We start from the raw sequence: 21,737 nt of genomic DNA, 5'->3' as shown, positions 1-21,737 counted from the left end.
TCCTCCTCCCGCCGCGCCGCGGCTCTCCCTCGGGGCGGGGGGCGGGGAGGGGAAGGGGGGAGGGGCGGGAACCAGGGGGAGGGCGGACCAGCTCGCTCGCTCGCTCCCTCCCTCCCTCACTCCCTCCCGCGCAATGGCGACGGGCACCTCCTTCCTGCGGCCGCCGCTCCCGCGCGCGCGACCTTCTCGCCACTGCGCGTGCGCGGCGCGAGAACCGTTGCTGGGGGAGCTCACGGTAGGGGGGGTCTGTGTGTGAAGGATAACGGGGCCCCCCCGGGCGCGCCGCAGTAAGGATGACCCAACGCGTGAGAAAAAGTGTGCAGGGGAGTGCACGCTGCAAGACCGGGCGCGGAGGGTGAAGTGCGCGTGCGCGTCTCCCTCCCCCCCCCCCCCCCGCCAAGAAAATGCCGCTACTGCGGCGGTCGCGGCGCGCGAGACAGCGCAAGGAGACACTCGCGAATAAGCCCCGGGAGCGGGGTGTGCACGTGCGCATGCGCCGTAGAGAATGCCAGCCGCCGCGGCAGGCTGGCGCAAAGCGGAGGGAGTGGCCCGCGGGAGCGCGCCCGGAGCCACCGAGCCCCGGCCTCGAGCTGCCTCCCAGAGAAAGCCAGAACGGGGGGCTTGGCCCGGCTCTCGAGGGGGGAGCGAAGGGCGCGATCCCGCTCGCGCGGGACCTAACCAGCCAATGAGAGGCAAGAGGGGGGTGGGCTTGCAGCCTCAGCCTCAGCCTCAGCCCCCGGGATAACGGAGTCGGACCCAGAAGGGGCGACGTAGTGTGGGGCACTGAGGTGGGGCTGGGAAGGAGGGAGCGCACCCAGCGAAGGCGTTGATTGGTCAGAGAGAGGGGGCATGGTCCGCTTTAGACCAATCCAAGACGTGCCATCTATGGTCCCGGAAGAGGGGGCGTGGCTAGGGAGCGCGTGCTCTTTCTCTGGGCAGCGAAGAAAATCTGTAGGCTATGCGCGTTGGTTCCAAAGAGCTCCTGGGTCCATGATCGTTGGATCCTAGGCAGAAGAAAGACTCGCCTAGTTCTGCGCGCAGCCCTGACCACCACATCAGCCTTGCGCGAAGTAATGCAAGTCGGTTGTCATTTGAGGGAACGGGAGGGTAACCCTCGACACCCCTGGGACTGCCGCGGAAGTATGGATTATGGAAGATGAGCTTTCCAGGCGCTCAGACTGAAATCTGTGGAATGCGTGACGAAAGCCTGCTTCCTATTCCCCTTCTGCATTTCTTTCCTCCTCGGTATTTACCTCTATAAAATGGGGTGATGATTGTCCCTTTCTCAAAACGTTGCTTGGAGAATTAAAAGTTCAAATAAGCCGGGCCCTGGGCCTGTAATCCTAGCTACTTTAGAGGCTCAGATCTGAGGATCACGGTTCGAAACTAGCTCCAGCCGAAAACTCCCTGTGAGATTTTTATCTCCAGTTAACCACTCAAAAAACAGAAATGGCCCCGTGGCTCAAGTGGTAGAGTGCTAGTCTTCAGCACAAAGAAGCTCAGGGACAGTGCAGAGGCCTACAACAGACAAAAAAAAAAAAAAAAGTTCAAGTAGTCCCCAACTGTATACTCCAAACCACCTGAAACCTGTATATTTGATTTTTCTCATCTCCTTATGTACCTATAATAAAGTTTAATTTACTAGTTCAGCAGATAAAGGGATTAACAACAGAAATAAAGAACAATTACAACACAATACTCTGCTGAGAATAATGTGAACGTGGTGTCTCGCTTGAAAAAGATAAGACAAATGTTAATAGTTCCCTCTTAATATAGTAGACCACAAGTAACTAAAACTTGGGAAGACAAAAGTAGCCTTAGCAGCTGGGGATATGGCCTAGTGGCAAGAGTGATTGCCTCGTATATATGAGGCCCTGGGTTCGATTCCCCAGCACCACATATACAGAAAACGGCCAGAAGTGGCGCTGTGGCTCAAGAGGCAGAGTGCTAGCCTTGAGCAAAAAGAAGCCAGGGACAGTGCTCAGGCCCTGAGTCCAAGGCCCCGGACTGGCAAAAAAAAAAAAAAAAAAATAGCCTTAAGAGAGAGCTAAGACAATCTGTAAAGTGCTAAAAAAAATATGGTTTTCACATAGTAAGAGCTTTCACAAGCATTGGTAAATAAAAAGACATGACTTAAGTTGTAAACCATATCCCATTTAGTAAAGCATTTGTGATTAATGACCATTTTGTTTTTGTTCTGTTTTATTTGAGATAGGGCCTGGAAGTTTCAATCCTCCTGCCTCAGCTTTCTGAGAGCTGGAATTAAAGGAATGCACAACTGTGCCCAGCTAATTTAGTGCTTTTGAATGCATAAGATCTAATGTTTAGGGGCTGGGAATATGGCCTAGTGGCAAGAGTGCTTGTCTCGAATACATGAATCCCTGGGTTCGATTCCCCAGCACCACATATATAGAAAATGGCCAGAAGTGGTGCTGTGGCTCATAGTCCTAGAGTGCTAGCCTTGAGCAAAAAGAAGCCAGGAACAGTGCTCAGGCCCTGAGTCCATGCCCCAGGACTGGCAACAAAAACAAAACAAATTTAAAAAATAATTTAAAATTTTTAAGAAAAGGTCTAATGTTTAGAAGTCAGGGGCAACTTTTTTTTTTGCCAGTCCTGGGCCTTGAACTCAGGGCCTGAGCACTGTCCCTGGCTTCCTTTTTGCTCAAGGCTAGCACTCTGCCACTTAGGCCACAGCGCCACTTCTGGCCATTTTCTATATATGTGGTGCTGGAGAATCGAACCCAGGGCTTCATGTAGACAAGGCAAGCTCTCTTGCCACTAGGCCATATCCCGAGCCCCAGTGGCAACTTTTAAAACTTTTTTTTAGCACATGGGCTGCCAAGTCAGATTTGTAGACTGTCTGCTCCTTTATAGGTTATTTTAGCTTTTGGAGGTAGTACTGGAAAGCTGAGGGTAGGGAGTGATACCCTTATCTCAAATTAGTATCTTAAAACACCTATACAATGTTCTAGGCCCTTCCAGTCTTGGGAAACTGGCCAGCTGGCAGTGCCTAGCTCTGCCCAGGTTCTTCCCTTCCCCTTTTGGATCCTGTCAGCTTCATCTGATCCATTATTTCAAGTGGAAATCACTCCCTCAGGGTGGACTCACAGATGTGGCCTGACTGACTGACTTCTGCACCTTTAATTAAAAGGAATGTTCTGTGATAAGCAACATCTTAAAACACTTTAGACACAGTATGTCAATTCACACAATGACTGTATGGGAAAGTTACAATGCACTGAAGTAGCACAGATTGTGGCATATTGAATACTCAAGCTAAGGATCAAGTGACTCCATACCTGTAACTTCTTCATTGTACTCCACCAGGATTTTTTTTTTTCTGGCCAGTCTTGGGCCTTGGACTCAGGGTCTGAGCACTGTCCCTGGCTTCTTTTTGCTCAAGGCTAGCACTCTACCGCTTGAGCCACAGCACCACTTCTGGCCGTTTTCTATATATGTGGTGCTGAGGAATCGAACCCAGGGCTTCATGTATTTGAGGCAAGCACTATTGCCACTAGGCCATATTCCCAGCCTTCCAGCAGGATTTGATGGTCTGTGGTGAGGTGCTCTTTGAAGGCCCATAGTGCTTATTTCCAAAGCCTAGCAAACAGTGCACATTACTTATGGGGAAGTTTAGAGGTGCATGCTTATCATCTTGGCACTCAGAAGGCTGCCGCAACAGGCTCCCAAGTCTGACTCCAGTCTCATTACATACAGAGATGTCTTAAAAGTAAGTTTCATGGGCTGGGGATATGGCCTAGTGGCAAGAGAGCTTGCCTCGTATACATGAGGCCCTGGGTTCAATTCCCCAGCACCACATATACAGAAAATGGCCAGAAGTGGCGCTGTGGCTCAAGTGGCAGAGTGCTAGCCTTGAGCAAAAGGAAGCCAGGGAGAGTGCTCAGGCCCTGAGTTCAAGGCCCAGGACTGGCCAAGAAAAAAAAAAAAAAGTAAGTTTCATGTCTGCAATCTTAACTACAGAGGAGGCTGAGGTCTGAAGATAACAGTTCAAAGCCAGCCTGAATAGGAGAGTCCTTGAGATTCTTATCTCCAATTAATCTCTAAAAAGCCAGAAGTAGAGCTGTAGTTCTAGTTGTAGAGTGCCAGCCTTGGGTGAAAAAGCTAAGGAACAGCATCCAAGGCTCTGAGTTAAAGCCTCAGTCTGGCACACACACACAAAAGTAAAAACTTATTAGCAAATAATCAATTCAATGATAAACAAAAGGGGTAGACGACCCTGGAAACATAGTAAAAAAGACAAGGTCCTTGTCTACTACATCCTACCCTTATTTCAGTACTAATTCATATGTCCTGCGTGGGTTAGGTGGTCCATCAGGCTCCTACAGTCCCAGCCCAGTCCCCAGCCCAGCCCTTGCCCTCCCCCAGTCACTGCTGTGCGGTAGTAGGTCTTTGTATCTCAAGGTGGAAAGGAAGGGCTGGAGCTCTCTCACTCTTGGGCATCCTGAGATCCTGGCACAGGCAGGGGCCAGACAGGGAGCTGGGGCTCCGGAAAGAGGGCCTTTCTAGCTCAGCAATTCTTGCAGCTGAGCAAGCCTGAACTACCGGAAGCAGGCTTCCCTGGGGGCAGCCCCTCCCCCTCGTCCAGCTACCCTCCCATCCCAGCATAAATAAACAAGCTAATAAACAATTAGCCCTCAGAGAAAAGTCCTGGCTGCTGGCTCAGGCAGTTATCAAGATTTCCCAAGCATTTCCCTAGAGGCTGCAATGGCCTGAGGCCACAGCCACCAAAAACAAGCCAGAATAGGTACTAGGCAGGGGTGAGGGTCTAGACCCCCATTAGAGAGATGCATAGACAGAAACTAAAAAAAACAAACAAATAAATAGGGGCTGGGGATATGGCCTAGTGGCAAGAGTGCCTGCCTTATATACATGAGGCCCTGGGTTCGATTCCCCAGCACCACATATACAGAAAACGGCCAGAAGTGGCACTGTGGCTCAAGTAGCAGAGTGCTGGCCTTGAGCAAAAAGAAGCCAGGGACAGTGCTCAGGCCCAGAGCCCAACCCCCAGGACTGGCCAAAAAAAAAAAAAACCAAACAAATAAACAAAGAATTTTATGGAGGTGTTTGTGGTGGGGGGAGTGCTGAGAAATGTTCTGTTTCCATTCTCAGGAATCGGAATCAGGAATCAGAGGCAGGATGGGAACCCGTTGGAAAAGCTGCTTGAGATGTTCAGGGATGTTGACTAATCAGTTCGTCTGTCATTGGCCAGAATGGGCAGCCAATCAGGAGGCAGGAATGAGAGTCAGGAATGCTGGGACTTGCCTGCTGAATCCCTCCGCACCTGGCCCAGCCTTGACCCGTAGCTTAGCAGATGCTAAATACTTGCTGGAGGGGAGGCTTGAACCGCCTACTTTTGCAAACTTCACAAATTCAAGTATGGAGGATATACAGTGAAGTGCACACAAATGTTAAGGGTGCATCTTAGTGAATATTCACCAAGAGAACACACTTTGTTACCCACCCACCGCCCAAAGGAGACCTAGCTCTCAGAAGCCCCCTGGTGCATCCATCCTTCCAGGCTCTCTTCTACCCTGACAAAGGGAACTTTTCTCCAGACTTCTATTACCATGGATTTGGTTGTATTTTCTTCTCTAGACAGTCTTGATAACTTGCCTAGGCTGGCATTCCTCCTGTCTCAGACTTCTGAGTGCTGCATGAGCAGCTTGAGCCATACCAACATCCTTGATGTATTTCTACACAAAGAGCTTCTTTTTTTCTTTTCTTCTTCTTTTTTTTTTTTTTTTTTTTTTGCCAGTCCTGGGCCTTGAACTCAGGGCCTGAGCACTGTCCCTGGCTTCTTTTTGCTCAAGGCTAGCACTCTGCCACTTGAGCCACAGCGCCACTTCTGGCCGTTTTCGGTATATGTGGTGCTGGGGAATTGAACCCAGGGCCTCATTGTATACGAGGCAAGCACTCTTGCCACTAGGCCATATCCCCAGCCCCAAGCTTCTTTTTTTCTTTTCTTTTTTCCAGTCCTGAGGCTTGAATTCAAGGCCAGAGTACTGTCCCTGAGCCTCTCTGTGCTCAAGACTAGTATTCTACAACTTGAGCCACAGCACCACTTCTGGCCTTTTCTGTTTATGTGGTACTGAAGAATCAAACCCAGGACTTACATACATGCTAAGGCATACACTCTACCACTAAGCCACATTCCCAGCCCATGAAGAGCTTCGTTTTTTATTTTTTATTTTCATTGTCAAACTGATGTACAGAGGTTACAGTTTCATACATGTGGCATCGGATACATTTCTTGTACTGTTTGTTATCTCCTCCCTCATTCCCCTCTTCCCCCTCCCCCATGAAGAGCTTCTTTAGGAAATAGAATTTGCAGATCCTTGTGCCTTATTTCCTATTGTGCTATGGAGCATTTATGTATTTATTTATTTGTTTATGTATGTATGTATTGTTGGTTGTGAGGCTTGAACTCATGGCCTGGGCACTGTCCTTGAGCTATTTTCACTCAAGTCTAGTACTCTACCACTTTGAGCCACAGCACCACTTCCGGTTTTCTGGTGGTTATGGTTAAGTGGAAGTAAGAGTCTCTCAGACTTTCCTGCCTAGCCTGGCTTTGAAGCGCAATCCTCAGATCTCAGCGTCCTTAGTAGCTATGGTTACAGGTGTGAGCCACCAGCACCTGGCTGGCTGGCTTATCTATCTATCTGTCTATTTACTTACATATTTATTTTTATTTTTGTCAGTTCTGGGACATGAACTCAGGGCCTGGGCACTGTTCCCAAGCCTCTCTGTGCTCAAGGCTAGCACACTACCACTTGAGCCACAGTTCCACTTCTGCCTTTTTCTGTTTATGTGGCACTGAGGAATTGAACCCAGGGCTTCATGCATGCTAGGCGAATACCACTAAGCCACATTCACAGCCATATATATATTACAGTGCTAGCGATCATAGGCAAGACCTTTACCTCCAACCTCTATTTTTATATTTACTTTATTTTATTTTTGGACTAGGGATATTGCTAGAAGGGTTCCATGCCACTAAGTCACAACTCCAGCTCTTTTTGCACTATTCTTTTTCTTTTGTGCCGGTACTGGAACTTGAACTCAGAGCCTCATGCTCTTACTTACCTTTTTCACTCAAGGCTGGATTTCTACCACTTGACCCACACTTCCATTTACTGAATTTTGCTAGTTAATTGGAAAGAAGAGTCTCTCAGATTTGTCTGCCTGGGCTGGGCTTTGAACCTCAATCCTCTCAAGCTCTTGAGTAGCTGGGATTCAGTAGCTAGCTGGTGAGGAGCCATGCACCCAGCAGCAATGGGTATTCTTGACAAAGGGTCTCAATTCTGGCCAGGGTGCCTGTCTGGACTTTGATCCACCTGTTTACCTTTCCCACAACACTAGAATGACAGACATGTACCACCACAGCCACCTACTGTTCAAGAAAGACCTTGACAACTTTTTCTACTTAGTCAGACCTTGAACCAAGATCCTCTCTCAATATCCAAGCAGCTAGGGTTACAGGTGTGAGCCACTAAAGGCCAAACCTGTCTTTCCTTCTTCCTTCCTTCCTTTCTCTCTCTCTCTCTCTTTCTTTCTTTCTTTTGTAGAGGTACTGAAGGTTGAACTCAGGATCTTGCACTTTCTCAGCAAGCTTGTATAGCTGGTGCACTACAGTTTGAGCCATACCTCCAGCCCTGCATTTTGCTGGTTAATGGAAGTGGAGTCTATTAGGCTTTTATGTCCTGGCTGATTCACACCTCCATCCTTTGGATTCCCATCCTCCTAAGTACATAGGACAACTGGTTTGAGTCACGAGAACTTGGCTTGGTTCCAGATTTTGTTTTGTTTTGTTTTTTTATAGCATACATCCTGTTGATGGATGGAAAGTAATTAAGCTTTTACTTTGCACTTTCCCTAACACTAGTGATGTTAAATATCTTTTTTTTTTTTTGCCAGTCCTGGGCTTGAACTCAGGGCCTGGGCACTGTCCCTGAACTTCTTTTTGCTCAAGGTTAGCACTCTTCCACTTGACCCACAGTGCCACTTCTAGCTTTTTCTTTTTTTTTTTTGGCCAGTCCTGGACCTTGGACTCATGGCCTGAGCACTGTCCCTGGCTTCCTTTTGCTCAAGGCTAGCACTCTGCCACTTGAACCACAGTGCCACTTCTGGCCATTTTCTGTATATGTGGTGCTGGGGAATTGAACCCAGGGCCTCATGTATACGAGGCAAGCTCTCTTGCCACTAGGCCATATCCCCAGCCCACTTCTAGCTTTTTCTGTATATGTGGTGTTAGGGAATCAAACCCAAGCCTTCAGGTATGCTAGTCAAGCATTCTACCACTGAGCCACATTCCCAGACCCTTAAATATCTTTTTATGTGATACACTGGTCATTTGGATATCATTTTTAGGGAACTATTCAAGTTCTTTGTCTATGTTGAGGTTGAGCTCTGTGGGGATTTTGTTGTTGTTGCTGCTGCTGAGCTATAGGAGTTTTCTGTATTCTGGATATGAATCTCTTATGAGACTCTCTGCTACTGGGGCAGCTGAGGCAGAAGGGCCAATAATTTGAGGCTTAGTACTTAGTACTTAGCATAGGTGAGTATAGTAGTTCATGCCTGTGATTCTAGTTCTCTGGAGGCTAGGAAGGGAGTACGATGGGTATGTAGAAACTGCTTTTGCTAAATCACACTTTGGCCCACAAGTTACCCCAAAGCAAGGGAAGAACCTGGCACCCCCCCCCCCCATCTCATTTTTTTTCTGTTCTTTTCTTTTTGCCAGTCCTGGGCCTTGGACTCAGGGCCTGACCACTGTCCCTGGCTTCTTTTTGCTCAAGGCTAGCACTCTACCACTTGAGCCACAATGACACTTCTGGCTGTTTTCTATATATGTGGTGCTGGGGAATTGAACCCAGGGCTTCATGTATACGAGGCAAGCACTCTTGCCACTAGGCCATATTCCCAGCCCCCTCCCCCCAATCTCCTTTTGAATCATGTGTCTCTTTTGTCTGAAATCTGTGGACCAAACTTCTGCTTAACTGCATGTTCATCACCAAAGGACTGTCTAAGATCTTAATCATCCCCTCCAAAAACCACAGGAAACAATTTTCTGCCCCAGTGGTTCTCTATGCCAAGAGTCCTGCAGCGCCCCCTACCAGCAGGAAATAGTTACTGATCTACACTTAATCCTTTAATCTTCTGTAGTAGGGATATGAATATGAAGAAAGCCTGGACTACTAACTCATAAACTAAATTTTGTCCCCTCTGGCTCTATTTTTGCTCCTTTAGCCTTTTTCTCATGGCTCTCTTTCTTTCCCCAGTAGCCTTTTGGGGAAAGCAAGCCTAATTGATATGCATTAACTCCATGGTAGCAATGCTTTTCTTACCATGACAAGAACTGGGCAGTGATAAAGATCAACTAGGCCATACCTGGACCAAGACTCATTAACTAATGCTTCTTGCTTGTTTTTTTATATAATCTGGAAGGTCATGTCAGTACCCCAAAGACAGTCTTGAGGGGTTCACTGAACCCCTTTGTCTCCATATTAGCTGCTTTAAATAGATCTTTCTCAGTCCTTCCCACTGCTTTTCTTTTCAGTTGGCATTTGTTGCCCAGAGGGCTGAGCCCAGCTTGTTGAGACTCTCCAAGTAAGGAGCTTTGCCCTAATCTTCAGTGACAGGAGGATCACAATTTAGAGACTGGTCTGGACTGTGAATATACATACACATATATGTATTTTTAATTTTGAGAAGTTTTTTTTTGTTTTCTGTAGTACTGGGAATTGAATTCAGGGTCTTTCATAGGCTAGACAAATGCTCTATCAGTGATCCTTATCCTCAGCCCCCAATTGTAGAACCCAAAAGTCACAGAGAACAGGCAGTGTGGATCATGCCTATATCCCCAGCTAACTCAAGATGGGGACACTAGGAATGATGAGCAAGGGCAGTCCAGGCAAATGTTAGAGAGACTCTATCTCAACATAAATACCAGGTATGGTGGTATGTCCCTGTGATATCAGGTACTGGAAAAACATAGGTAGAAAAACTATGGTTCAAGCTGGGCACTGGTGGCTCACACCTGTAATCCCAGCTACTCAGGAGGCTGGATCTGAGGATTGTGGTTCGAATCTAGCCCGGGCAGGAAAGCTCACGAGACTCCTATCTCTCATTAACCTCCAGAAAACCTGAAGTGGTACTGTGGCTCAAGTGGTAGAGTACTATCCTTGAGCACAAAGAGGCTCAGGGACACTGCCCAGGTCCTGAGTTCAAGCCCCCCAGCACTGGAAAAAAATAATATATTCCAAGACCAGTACAAAGCAAAAATATATGAGACCTCATCTGGATGCAGTGGGTACCAGTGACTCATGCCTGTAATCCCAGACAGAAAAGTCCTCAAGATTCAAGCAAGCAAGCTCAACAAGGTAGAGACTCTGACTTCAAATCCTGGAGGGGGCAGGGGGAGGGAGTTTAGCATGTGTATGAGACCCTACCTAAAAATAAATAATAATAATAATAATAACTGAAGAAAAAAAGGCTGAGTGTATGGTTCAAAGTGTTAGAAGACTGCAAAAAATGGAATTTGTGAGGTCAAATTCAAATCTCAGTACTGCTTAAAATATATAAAGCCAGACAGCTATATAATAAAATCCACTAAAATCGGGGGGGGGTGCGTGAAATAGTGAGGAGAAGATACAAAAGAATAATAGAGGGGATGAATTTGATCATTATTTTCATTTATAAAAATCGCAACAAGCTAAGCGCCGGTGGCTTATGCCTGTAAACCTAGCTATTCAAAAGACTGTGATCTAAGGATCACGGTTCAAAGCCAGCCCGGTCAGGAAAGACCATGAGACCTTTATCTCCAATAAACTACTCAGAAAAAGCTGAAAGTGGTACACTGGCTCAAGTGGTAGAGTGCTAGTTTAGAGCACAAAGAGGCTTAGGGACAGCACCCAGGACCTGAGTTCAAGCCCCTGCACCAGCAAAAAAAATCCACACACACACACAAAAAAACATTAACAAACTACTAAAAAACATAATGAGATAACATATATGTGTATGTGTGTATATGTGTGAGTGTGTATGTGTATATAGATCTATGTTCATCATGGGGCTTGAACTCCAGGCCTGGGGACTGCTCCTAAGCTTTTCTGGTCAAAGTTAGTAATCTATCACTCTGAGCCATAGTTCCATTTCTAGTTTTCAGGTGGTTCACTGGAGATAAGAGTCTCATGGACTTTCCTGCCTGGGCTGGCTTTGAACCATGATCCTCAGATCTCAGCCTCCTGAGTATCTAGGATGACAGGCATGAACCTGGCTAACAGCAAATTAACACCCAGCTAATAACTAATATAATTCTAAAAAACACAATCACCCAGCTAAGCGGGCAATTGCCAAACTTGCAGGTCCTTATACTGTGGTCCTTTTCCAGAGTGTTTTGATACACTGAGCTACCGCCTTAATCTCAATGTATAACCACAGAAGGATAGTTAACTCTACTAGCTTGCTTATGCCTGGTGCTCTACCACTTGAGCCAAGCCTCCAGTCCAACTTTCTGTTCATTTATTAGTATAGGGACTTTTCTGCCTTGGCTGGCCTCAAACTCTTTTCCTCTGATCTCCAGGCCACTGGCGTTCCTCCCAATGCAGTTTCTTATATCGAAAACCACCATTTCCAGCATACCCTCCCTGGGGGGAGGTGGGGAAGGGAAATGGGTGTACATAGCCAAACTACAATTCCCAAAATGCAACGCTCTTCATGTGGGCCGCCAAGCATGTGGGGATTGTAGTCTTCCGTAAAGAACTAGGTCCACCACTCCCAGCATGCATTTGTTGTCCGTATCATTTGGTGGAAACGGGCAGTCGCGCAGCGTGCTGGGAAGCAGGCCCTGCTCTTCCTTGACGAGCGGGCTCCTTAGAAAAAACTACAACTCCCAGCAGGTTGTGCGCGCTAGACAGGCGGGTCCTTCTGCCGGAAGTCTGCGCCAGCCTTTGGAGGCCCCTACAACTGCGGAGCCAGAGCCGCCCAGTCGCTGCGGGGACCCGGGCCGCTGGGGTCCGAACGGGGGTCGTCATGGTAACGGGGGCGCGCCACACCGGGACGAGCCGGGGGAGGGTGGGCGCGCGGGCTGTGCCGTCCTGGGTTGGCTCCGGCCGTCGGTCCCTTCTCCCGGTGGTGGATGGTCCCGGCCAGGCTGCGAGGATTGGGGCCAGGCGGGGACGGAGAACGGAGGACGGGGCTTGTATTCGGCGCGCGGGGGCGCTCGGGGGTGTCCGCACAAGGGGGCCTTGGGGAAGAGGTGCCGGAGGGTGGGCGACCCTGGAAGTTTGGGAGGGGCCTTCGGAAATGCGGGGGGAAGGGCAGGCATCGTAGTGGGGGGAAGCGCTGGCGCGGAACCGGGGTGAGGAGGGGTCCCCGGGGGTCAGGGGCTGGTCCCCGCAGGAGCGGAGGGGGTGTTAGGACAGGAGAGGATTCTGCCAATGGAGAGAATCTCGGGGGTGGGGGGAAGGGACTGGACACTGGGGTGCTGGAAGTAGCAATTGTGGGATGCGGGGATGGACTCTGAGCGAGTGAGCTGCAACCCACGGCTTGGAGCTAGGGAGTGCATTCTGGAAAGAGATGGAGGGGTAGATATTTTCGGGAGAAGTTTGGGGCTGGGGTACAGAATCGTCTTGAAATTAACTAAATTTTGGATTTAGAGGCCGCCCTGTCCCTCCCCCCCTCCCCCAAACGTGGAGCTATAGAACTCAGAAGGGTTGTTTGGGTGGGACATCAGGAGGAAAGGTATCCAAACATGAGCGAGCCTCCTCCAGGGACTGGAAGGCAAGAAGTGACCTTTGGAACAAAGGAAAGTGGCCTTGGAGCTAGAGAAGGGTTATCTCCAAGGAAAGACCCACTGAGGCTTGGGGGCGGGGAGGAGAGGTCCAAAATGAACCACGGAAGGAGGGAGCAAGGGTGTGCCAAACTCTCAGGATACCTCAGGAGGTATTAAGGGGATCTGCGTAGCTGGGCACCAGTGGCTCCTGTCTGTAATCCTAGCTACTCAGGAGGCTGATATCTGAGGAGCATGGTTCAAAGCCAGCCCAGGCAGGAAAGTCCGTGAGACTCTTCTCCAGTAAACCACTCAGAAAACCGGAAGTGGCGCTGTGGCTCAAGTGGTATTGCAGTAGCCTTGAGCTGAAGAGCTCTGGGATAGCGCCCAGGCCCAGAGTTCAAGCTCCACAACCCGTTTTTTTTTTAAAGGGAGGGGGGATCTGGGGATAGGAGGTCTTTCACCACCACCCCCAGGCTTGCTTCTAGTTCCTCTAATCATGTGCACTCAGGTCTCTGAATTCTGGGGTGCTCACCAGTCCCTTCTTGTCCTGCCCCAGCCCTCTGCCCTTCTAGGAAGTGGGTTTCGCCGGCTCAGCAGAGAAGTTCCTAGAAGGAGCATGTAATATCCTGTTCCTTTCCAGCTTGGGGGAGAGGGACGACTATTGAGTGTGGACACCATGTTTAGGAAAGGGGGTACTCCCCCTCATTAAGGAGTCAGGGCTCACACAAGTCAGGAGTTGGAGGCTCAGAGGCCCTGGCTGTGAGATTCTCCTTTTCCTGACCCTCAGTTTTCTCCATAATAAAATGGGCAGTAGCTTGCCAGAGTCAGGGTGCCCAAAGCCAGGCGTCCTCACTGAGGGGACTTGGACAGCAGCTGTCTCAACATCAAATAACAAAGCTGGGTACAGATGGTTCATGCCTCTTAGCTCTCCAGGGGGATCAGAGCTGAGGAAGATGGTTTAAAGCCAGTGTAGTCAGCAAAGTCTGTGAGACTCTTATTTCCAGTTAACCAGCTGGAAGTAGAGCTGTGGCTCAAGTGGTGGAGTGTCAGTCTTGAGCAAAAGAAAAAGGTAAGAGGACAATGCCTAGGCCCTGAGATCAAGCCCAGTATCAGCACAAAGAAATTTGTGCCAGGCTCCAGTAGCCCACACCTGTAATCCTAACTACTCAGGAGGCTGAGATCTGAGGATTGCTGTTCGAAGCCAGCCTGGGCAGAAAAGTCAATGAGACTCATTATATTTCAGGGTTTTAAAATTGTGTGCTTAAAAAAGAAAAGAAAAGAAAAGAAAAACTGAGCTAGATGAGTCACACTTGTAATCCCAGATGCTCACGAGGCCGAGATCAGGAAGACCATGGCTTGAGGTTAACTGGGGCAAAAAGTTAGACCCCATCTCAATGAACAAGCTGACATCTGTCTCAGCTATACAGGAGGCAGAAAAAGAGGATCACAGTCCAAGGCCAAGCAAAATAAAGCAGAAAGGGCTAGGGGTATGGCTTTCACCTGCCTAGAAAGTGAAAGGCCCTGAGTTCAAACTCTAGGACCAGCAGGAAAAAAAAGTTTATAAATTTACTTAATTTTGAAAGCACCCTAGCAAGACAAATCTTGAAAAAATTGCTTGGCCAGTGAGGAAACAGGCTTAAAGTGGCAAACAAGTGCTCCAGCCAGGCATGGGAGTACACTCCTGTAATCCCAGCATTTGGAAGATGAAGACAGGAGGATTGAATCCTGAACTGGATAAAACCAAAAAGGCAGTTATGGAGTCTGGGACTTGGTCAGCCACTAAGTAGAAGGGAGGCTGGAGGGGCCTAGAGGTTACGGGGTGGGGGTGAGGCCTGCACCCTATCACCCCTGGGAGGATGGGCAGGGCTCTCGGGCAGTGCCCGCCTCAGGCTTCCCTCCCTGCCTGCCTCTCACTCTACTTCCTCTGCCATCCCAGATCCGCTTCATCCTCATCCAGAACCGGGCAGGCAAGACGCGGCTGGCCAAGTGGTACATGCAGTTTGATGATGATGAGAAACAGAAGCTGATCGAGGAAGTCCACGCCGTGGTCACCGTCCGGGATGCCAAGCACACCAACTTTGTGGAGGTGACTGCTCCCCTCCCTGCCCGCCCGGGCCTCCCCTCCCTCCCACCTGCCATGTCTTCCTCACTTTTTGTTGTTGTTTTTATTTCTTTATTTTTGGTTCTTTGTGGGGCTTGAATTCAATGCCTGGGTGCTGTGCCTGAGCCTCTGTGTGCTCAAGGTTAGCAGCCACAGTTTCCTGGTGGTTCATTGGAGATAAGAGTCTCATGGACTTTCCTGCCTGGACTGGATTCAAACCATGATCCTCAGATCTCAGCCTCCTGAGTAGCTAGGATGACAGGCGTGAGCCACAGATGCCCAGCTGCTGGTTATATTTGAGGAGAGGTCTTGCTGTTTCCCTGGGTACACCTACTTTAGACTTCCAGCCATAGCTTGGATGACCAGCAGGTACCACCGCACCCACCTCTGGGATGAGAAAGGTGCTGCCTAGCAAGGGTGGTACACAGGTCAAACCTACCTCTTCCTACCACTGCCCTCACTGCACCCCCCCCAGAGGGGCAGGGAATGTGGCTTAGTGGTAGAGTGCTTGCTTAGCATGCATAAAGCCCCAGGTTCGATTCATCAGTACCACATAAACAGAAAAAGCTAGAGTGGTGCTGTGGCTCAAGTGATAGAGTGAGCACAGAGAGGCTTGGGGATAGTACCCAGCCCTGAGTTCAAGCCCCAGGACGGGGAAAAAAAAAAGTTAATAAGAGTCTGTCCCCAAAACCATAAAAACAAAAAGCCAGGGGAAAAAGAGAACGTGTGTGTGTGTGTGTGTGTGTGTGTGTGTGTGTGTGTATGTGTGTGTATGTCTATGTCTGTTCCCAGTACCTCAAAATAAAAGGGAAAAAAGAGGAAGAGGGTGTGTGGAGATGGGGTAGCAGTGTGGTGGAATGGCAGTGTGGTGGAGGGGGGCCGGGGAGGACAGGGCCAGATGGGAAGAGAGGGCTGTTTGTCCTGGGACTGTGGGGGTGTCACTGTAACCCTGCAGAAATTAACTACAGGATGACCTCAGAGTACCAGGACTGGTGTTGGCACCCAAAGCTGCCACCAGGTGGCGCCACACTACCGCTCTGACAGCTTGGACTATTTTTTTTTTTCAGATTTTGGCCAAAGTGCATTGCACTCCAGAATGTATGTACATACTTATTATGTTGGTTTGGCAATACTGAGGTTTGAATCCCGGGCCTCGTGCTTCCTAGGCAGGTGCTCTACCACTTGAGTCATGCCCCAGCACTAGCTGAACCTTGTGGAGTGCTAACAGGAAGCTCAGAAAAGCTCAGCTGTGGATCCCCCCGTGTGGTAGTTAGTGTATGCCTGTAGTCCCAGCCCGTGGAGGCAGAGAGAGGTGGAGGATGGAGAGTTTGAGGCTAGTCTGGGCTACAGGAAGGCCTGAGTCGCCTCAGTAATGGTGGTGACCCCCAAACTCTACCCCCCTCAGGCCTGGGATAGAGCAGCTGCTTACTGATGTGTGCAGAATGATGGACGGAGCTTACCCAGGTTAAGGATTTTTATTTTTATTTTTGAGGTCTGAACTACACAGCCCAGGCTGGCCTCAAACTCAATCCTCCCGCCTCAGCCTCTTGGGGACTGGGAGTCATAGAGGGAGAGTCGGGGATGCACAGGTCCTGGAGGGTATGCCTGGCTTCCCCTTAGTCTGGGCTTTTGTGCAGGCTGTTCTTTTCTGGAACATTCTTATCTGTCCTCCCTGCTCCCATCTTTGGAGGGAACATGGTTGCCCCACTATGCTGCCTGTTGCATCCCCAGAGTGAGTGAGCCTCTGAGGACAGGGCTGGGCCTGGCTTTGCTGGGCACCCGCTCAGCTCAGCCCGCCTGCCCAGCCCCCCAACTGCGCCATGGGTCCCCGGCACCAGCCCCCCCATCCCCCCACTCAAGGCCCCTCTGCCTACAGTTCCGGAACTTCAAGATTATCTACCGCCGCTATGCTGGCCTCTACTTCTGCATCTGCGTGGATGTCAACGATAACAACCTCGCCTATCTGGAGGCCATCCACAACTTTGTGGAGGTGCGTGGGGGAGCCTCACCATTCCCCGCCTCTGCCTGCTCTGCATGGTTGAATCCTGTCTTCTGACTCCTGTCCCTGCCTCACTCACCTCTCCTCGCCTGCCCCACCCCGACTGACTCCTCCTCCCTTGGGGGCACTTGGGTTCAAACTCAGAGCCTTGTGCTTTCCAGGCATGGCACTCTGCCACTTGTGCTGTGCCTCCAGCCATTGTTGCATTCGTAATTTCCCTGAGTCTTGTGGTTTTGGTTTTTTTTTTTTGCCAGTCCTGGGGCTTGAACTCAGGTCCTGGGCACTGTCCCTGGCTTATTTTGTTCAAGGCTAGCACTCTACCTCTTGAGCCGCAGCGCCACTTCCAGCTACCATGTCCAACCTGACCAGCTGTCTTTCAGTCATATCTCTGCCCACTTGTTTTTTTTTCTTCCCTCAAAAAAAGTGACATTTATTTAAAGGGGAAAAAAAAGACAAGATGTCCATCCCTTGGCTCCCCTTTCTTCCCCCCTCCAGCTGCTCCTTAGCCTGCCAGAGGTTCAATCCTGGCTGGAGCCAGGTAGCACACCCCTCAGATCAGGTCAGCAATATTGAGGGGCATTTCTTCAATGGAGGTGTTGTAGGAGGTCTCCATTGTCTCTAAGAGTCCTCTTGTCTTCTGTTACCATATTAATAACCACACCCTTACGGCCAAAATGACCACCACAACCAATTCTGTGGATATAGTTTCCCCTGTTAGTTGGAAGATCATAGTTGATGACTAAAGAAACTTGCTGCACATCAATGCCTCTGGCCAGCAGGTCAGTAGTAATCAGTACTCCGCTAGAGCCAGATCGGAATTCCCTCATGATCACATTTCGTTCCTTTTGGTCCATACCTCCATGCATGGAGAGACAGTGAAGTCTCGGGCATGCATCTTCTCAGTAAGCCAATCGACCTCAGGTGTTGATAAAGATGACTGCCTGAGTGATGGTCAGGGTTTCATACAAGTCGCACAGTGTATCGAGCTTCCACTCCTCTCGTTCCACATTGATGTAGAATTGGCGGGTACCCCCCAGAGTCAACTCTTCCTTCTTGACAAGGATCCGAATGGGGTCCCTCATGAACTTCTTGGTCACATCAAGCACGTCAGAAGGCATTGTAGCTGACAACAGGACCACCTGGGTGTTGCTGTTGAGCTTTTGGAATATATCGTAGATCTGGTCCTTGAACCCACAGCTTAACCATCTTCATCCAATACAAATATCTTGATGTATTTGGGAGACTGGTATCTCCAATTAAGCATATCGAAAACACGGCCGGGGTGCCCACGATGATATGGGGAGCTTCCATCTGCAACTTCTGCACCTCAGCCTGTACATTGGTGCCCCCAATGCAGGCATGACAGCAGGCACCCATATAATCTCCTAATGCCATGAACACTTTTTGTATCTGCGGAGCTAATTCTCTAGTGGGGGCCAAGACCAAGGCCTAAGTTGCCTTTAGATCTATGGCAAATGTGGCTGTTTTCGCTGTCCCAGATTGGGCTTGAGCGATCACATCATAACCCTTGATACAAGGAAGAATGGCTTGTTGCTGGATGGCAGAGGGCTTTTCAAAGTCATAGGCATAGATGCCACAGAGGAGAGACTCCGAAAGGTTCACATCATCAAAGTTGTCAACAATTTCATTCCAGTTACTCTTGATGACACCTTCTGGCTCCATCCCATGGGGCCATTGTCTCTGGATCAGGAATCCTGATTCGCAGACATGATCCTTAGAAACTCTGCCCTCTTTTTTTTTTTTGCCAGTCCTGGGGCTTGGACTCAGGGCCTGAGCACTGTCCCTGGCTTCTTTTTGCTCAAGGCTAGCACTCTGCCACTTGAGCCACAGCGCCACTTCTGGCCATTTTCTGTATATGTGGTGCTGGGGAATTGAACCCAGGGCTTCAGGTATACGAGGCAAGCACTCTTTGCCACTAGGCCATATCCCCAGCCCCAACTCTGCCCTCTTGTCTTTACCTGGCATCCAGCTCTGCTCATGTCTCCTCCTTGTGCCTTTGCCTTTTGTTTTTGTAGAACTGACTTTTGAACTCGGGGGTTCAAGCACCCTATTGCTGAGCCACACCCCTAGCCCTGTCTGGCTCTTCTCCCCTCACCCAATGATTTTTTTTTTTCTTGCCAGTTTGAGATAAGGTCTTACTGTGCAGCCCTTGACCTTGAATCCAAGATCCTCCAACCTCAGCCTCCCCAGTAGCTGGGGTTACAGGCGTGCCCCACCACACCTGTCACTATTTCCTTAGGATGGTCTTTGCTCGTCTTCCTCTGCGTGTCTCTCCTGGTCCTCTCTTTGGTCACCCTCTCTCCCATGCCCATGAGTCATGCATCTCTGTGCCACCCTCCCTCTCCTCCCTCCCCCTGCCCATTTCTCATGGTCTCACTCTCCCAGGTCCTTAATGAATATTTCCACAATGTGTGCGAGCTGGACCTGGTGTTCAACTTCTACAAGGTAAGCTCTGGGGCAGGGGGTGGGTGGGGGTCCCCACGGGTCCCATTTCCAGGCTCTGGAGGCTTGAGCTCTCCCCCCTCTCACATGGGCCTCCTGGCCTCCCTGGGTGCAGGTTTACACGGTGGTGGACGAGATGTTCCTGGCCGGAGAGATCCGGGAGACGAGCCAGACGAAGGTGCTGAAACAGCTGCTCATGCTCCAGTCCCTGGAATGAGGGAGGCACTGCCCCTGCCTCCTGCCCTCCTGCCCCCCACAGCTGTCCCCAGGAGAGACCCCAGGAAGGACCCGGGGCGTCTGGGCTGCGAGACAGGAGACCGCACCCCCACTGCCTTGGGCTGCCCTGGTGTCCCATGTGGCTGTCACCGTGTGATGCCATTCCTTGTCTGTGATGCTGTGCGTGTGTGTGCGTGGAGCCCCAATAAACCTGTGGTCCTGCCTGGTACCTGAGGTCTTCCCTGGAAACCCCTCCGCCGTGAGCCACACAGCACCTAGGGCTGCGCAGGCCCAGAGTCCCCAAACTGATGCTCGCCTGCCATCCCAGCTATTCAGGAGGCTGAGGTCTGAGGTTCAGAGCCAGCCCAGGCCAGAAATTCTGTGAGCCTCTTTATGTCCAGTTAACCATCCAAAAGCCAGAAGTGGAGCTGTGGCTCAAGTGGTAGAGTGCTGACCCTGAGCACACAAAAGCTAGAGAACATTACGTATGAAACTGTAACCCCTCTGTACATCACTTTGACAATAAATAATTATTCAGAAAAAAAGGAAGGAAAAAATAAAGGAAATGACTTTAACTTAAAAAAAAAAACAACAACTAGAGAACAGTGGCCAGGCCCTGAGTTCAAGCCCAAGTTATGCCACTGAGTAAAATAAAATATAGTTATACTTGCAGCTCATGTTGACAGCACTGACAGAGGCGAGTTGGTGAATTCTATTGGTGTTACAGGTGTAACCATAACACAGTATATTCCTTTCCCACTGTTGCTGTCACTAATTACCAAAACTTTAGTGGCTTGAAACAATAGAATTTGGACTGAACCAGTGGCTGTCTTGGGAGATTGACATTGGGAGGAGTGTGGTTTGAGGCTGAAAAGCCCACTAGACTCCATCTCAACCGAGACCGTTGTGTGGTGAGATCCCTGTTACCCTCGTTATGAAGGGAAGCCCCAAATAGGCTATGAGCAGGAAAAGTGGGACTCTTGCCTTAAAAATAAGTAGCTCAAAGAAAAACCCTGGGCACATGCCTCAGCAGTAGAGCACCTGCCTAATAAGCACAAGGCCTTAAATAGCAGTAACATAAAAATAAGATGGAGAGCTTGCAACTGAGATCAAGATCTCTGCAGCCCATGTGAAGGGTTAGTTAAGTTGCACCCAGTATCCACAGTGCGGAGCAGCTGTGGGGAGGCCCCAGGCAGTCCCACTGGTGATCTACCTTGCAGTTTCTTTCAAAGGTAAACACACTTCCTCCTCCCTGACTCAGCAGTGCCAATCCTGTCTGTACAATACATTAGCCAAGAAAGAAATGCCACAACAGCTGACAAGTGAAAGCACCTGAGTTCCCATCCCTGTCAGACATGCTCTGTCTGCACAATGCCAGGTATAGCAGTCCACAGCTATAATTCCAGCACTCACAGAACCTTGAGTCCGGAGACTCGATTGAGGCCAACCACTGGAACAATGGAACTTGTTCCATATCACTGTGACAGATGGCTATCTACAATATGTAAAGAGCTGCCATAAATCAGTAAGAAAAAGGCAAGTAACTGAATAGGAAGATGTGTCAAAAGGGAAACTTGAGAAGCCCTGGGAGGTGGGTGGAAGAGGGTGCAGTTGCACACACGGATGGCAGGTTGGATTTCTACCTCATAAAATACACAGAAGGGCTGGGGATATAGCCTAGTGGCAAGAGTGCCTGCCTCGGATACACGAGGCCCTAGGTTCGATTCCCCAGCACCACATATACAGAAAACGGCCAGAAGCGGCGCTGTGGCTCAAGTGGCAGAGTGCTAGCCTTGAGCGGGAAGAAGCCAGGGACGGTGCTCTGGCCCTGAGTCCAAGGCCCAGGACTGGCCAAAAAATAAAAAATAAAAAAATAAAATAAAATAAAATACACAGAAGAGCTGGGTGGGGGCCTGCTGGTAGCCGTCAGCGGCCAGGTAGGCAGGGAGCTGGCAGAGGGACAGGGTGAAAGCGGATTCAGGTGGAGCTGGAGAGTTCGTGCCTAGGCTGGGGAAAAGGAAAGGTGGGCCTACCCCAGAGGGAGAATGTCAGATGGGAGAGAAGGCTGGCTCCGAGCCTCACACCTGCCCCGGTCCTGTCAAGGTTAATGTGTATCAGAGCCAGCCTGACCTCCATTGCTGATTGAGCAGGTGGGGCTCTTCCCACAG

General features: G+C 49.8%; 1 protein-coding gene and 1 pseudogene across 2 annotated transcripts; one reads left to right on the top strand and one right to left on the bottom strand.

The window, feature by feature from the left end:
* Positions 1-11,902: 11,902 nt before the first annotated feature.
* On the top strand, positions 11,903-19,798 carry Ap2s1 (adaptor related protein complex 2 subunit sigma 1). Its single transcript, XM_048329753.1, has 5 exons — positions 11,903-12,051; positions 14,727-14,876; positions 16,768-16,881; positions 19,297-19,356; positions 19,469-19,798. The coding sequence occupies exons 1-5, from the start codon at positions 12,049-12,051 to the stop codon at positions 19,568-19,570; spliced, it is 429 nt and encodes a 142-aa protein (XP_048185710.1). The 5' UTR covers positions 11,903-12,048; the 3' UTR covers positions 19,571-19,798.
* On the bottom strand, positions 17,340-18,620 carry LOC125338765 (annotated as a pseudogene). The gene has a single exon (XR_007208357.1). The product of XR_007208357.1 is annotated as a eukaryotic initiation factor 4A-I-like (transcript).
* Positions 19,799-21,737: the final 1,939 nt, after the last annotated feature.

The sequence above is a fragment of the Perognathus longimembris genome, chromosome 20 (genome assembly GCF_023159225.1).
Source record: "Perognathus longimembris pacificus isolate PPM17 chromosome 20, ASM2315922v1, whole genome shotgun sequence".
Lineage (NCBI taxonomy): Eukaryota > Metazoa > Chordata > Mammalia > Rodentia > Heteromyidae > Perognathus > Perognathus longimembris.
The sequence above is the reverse complement of the archived record's forward strand: the minus strand, read 5'-3'. Positions and strand labels throughout refer to the sequence as shown.

Excerpts from the sequence above, each read along its gene's own strand:
- Ap2s1 (XM_048329753.1), top strand. Across the intron at positions 14,877-16,767 it reads AGCACACCAACTTTGTGGAG|TTCCGGAACTTCAAGATTAT; the intron begins GTGACTGCTCCC and ends CTCTGCCTACAG. Across the intron at positions 16,882-19,296 it reads CCATCCACAACTTTGTGGAG|GTCCTTAATGAATATTTCCA; the intron begins GTGCGTGGGGGA and ends TCACTCTCCCAG.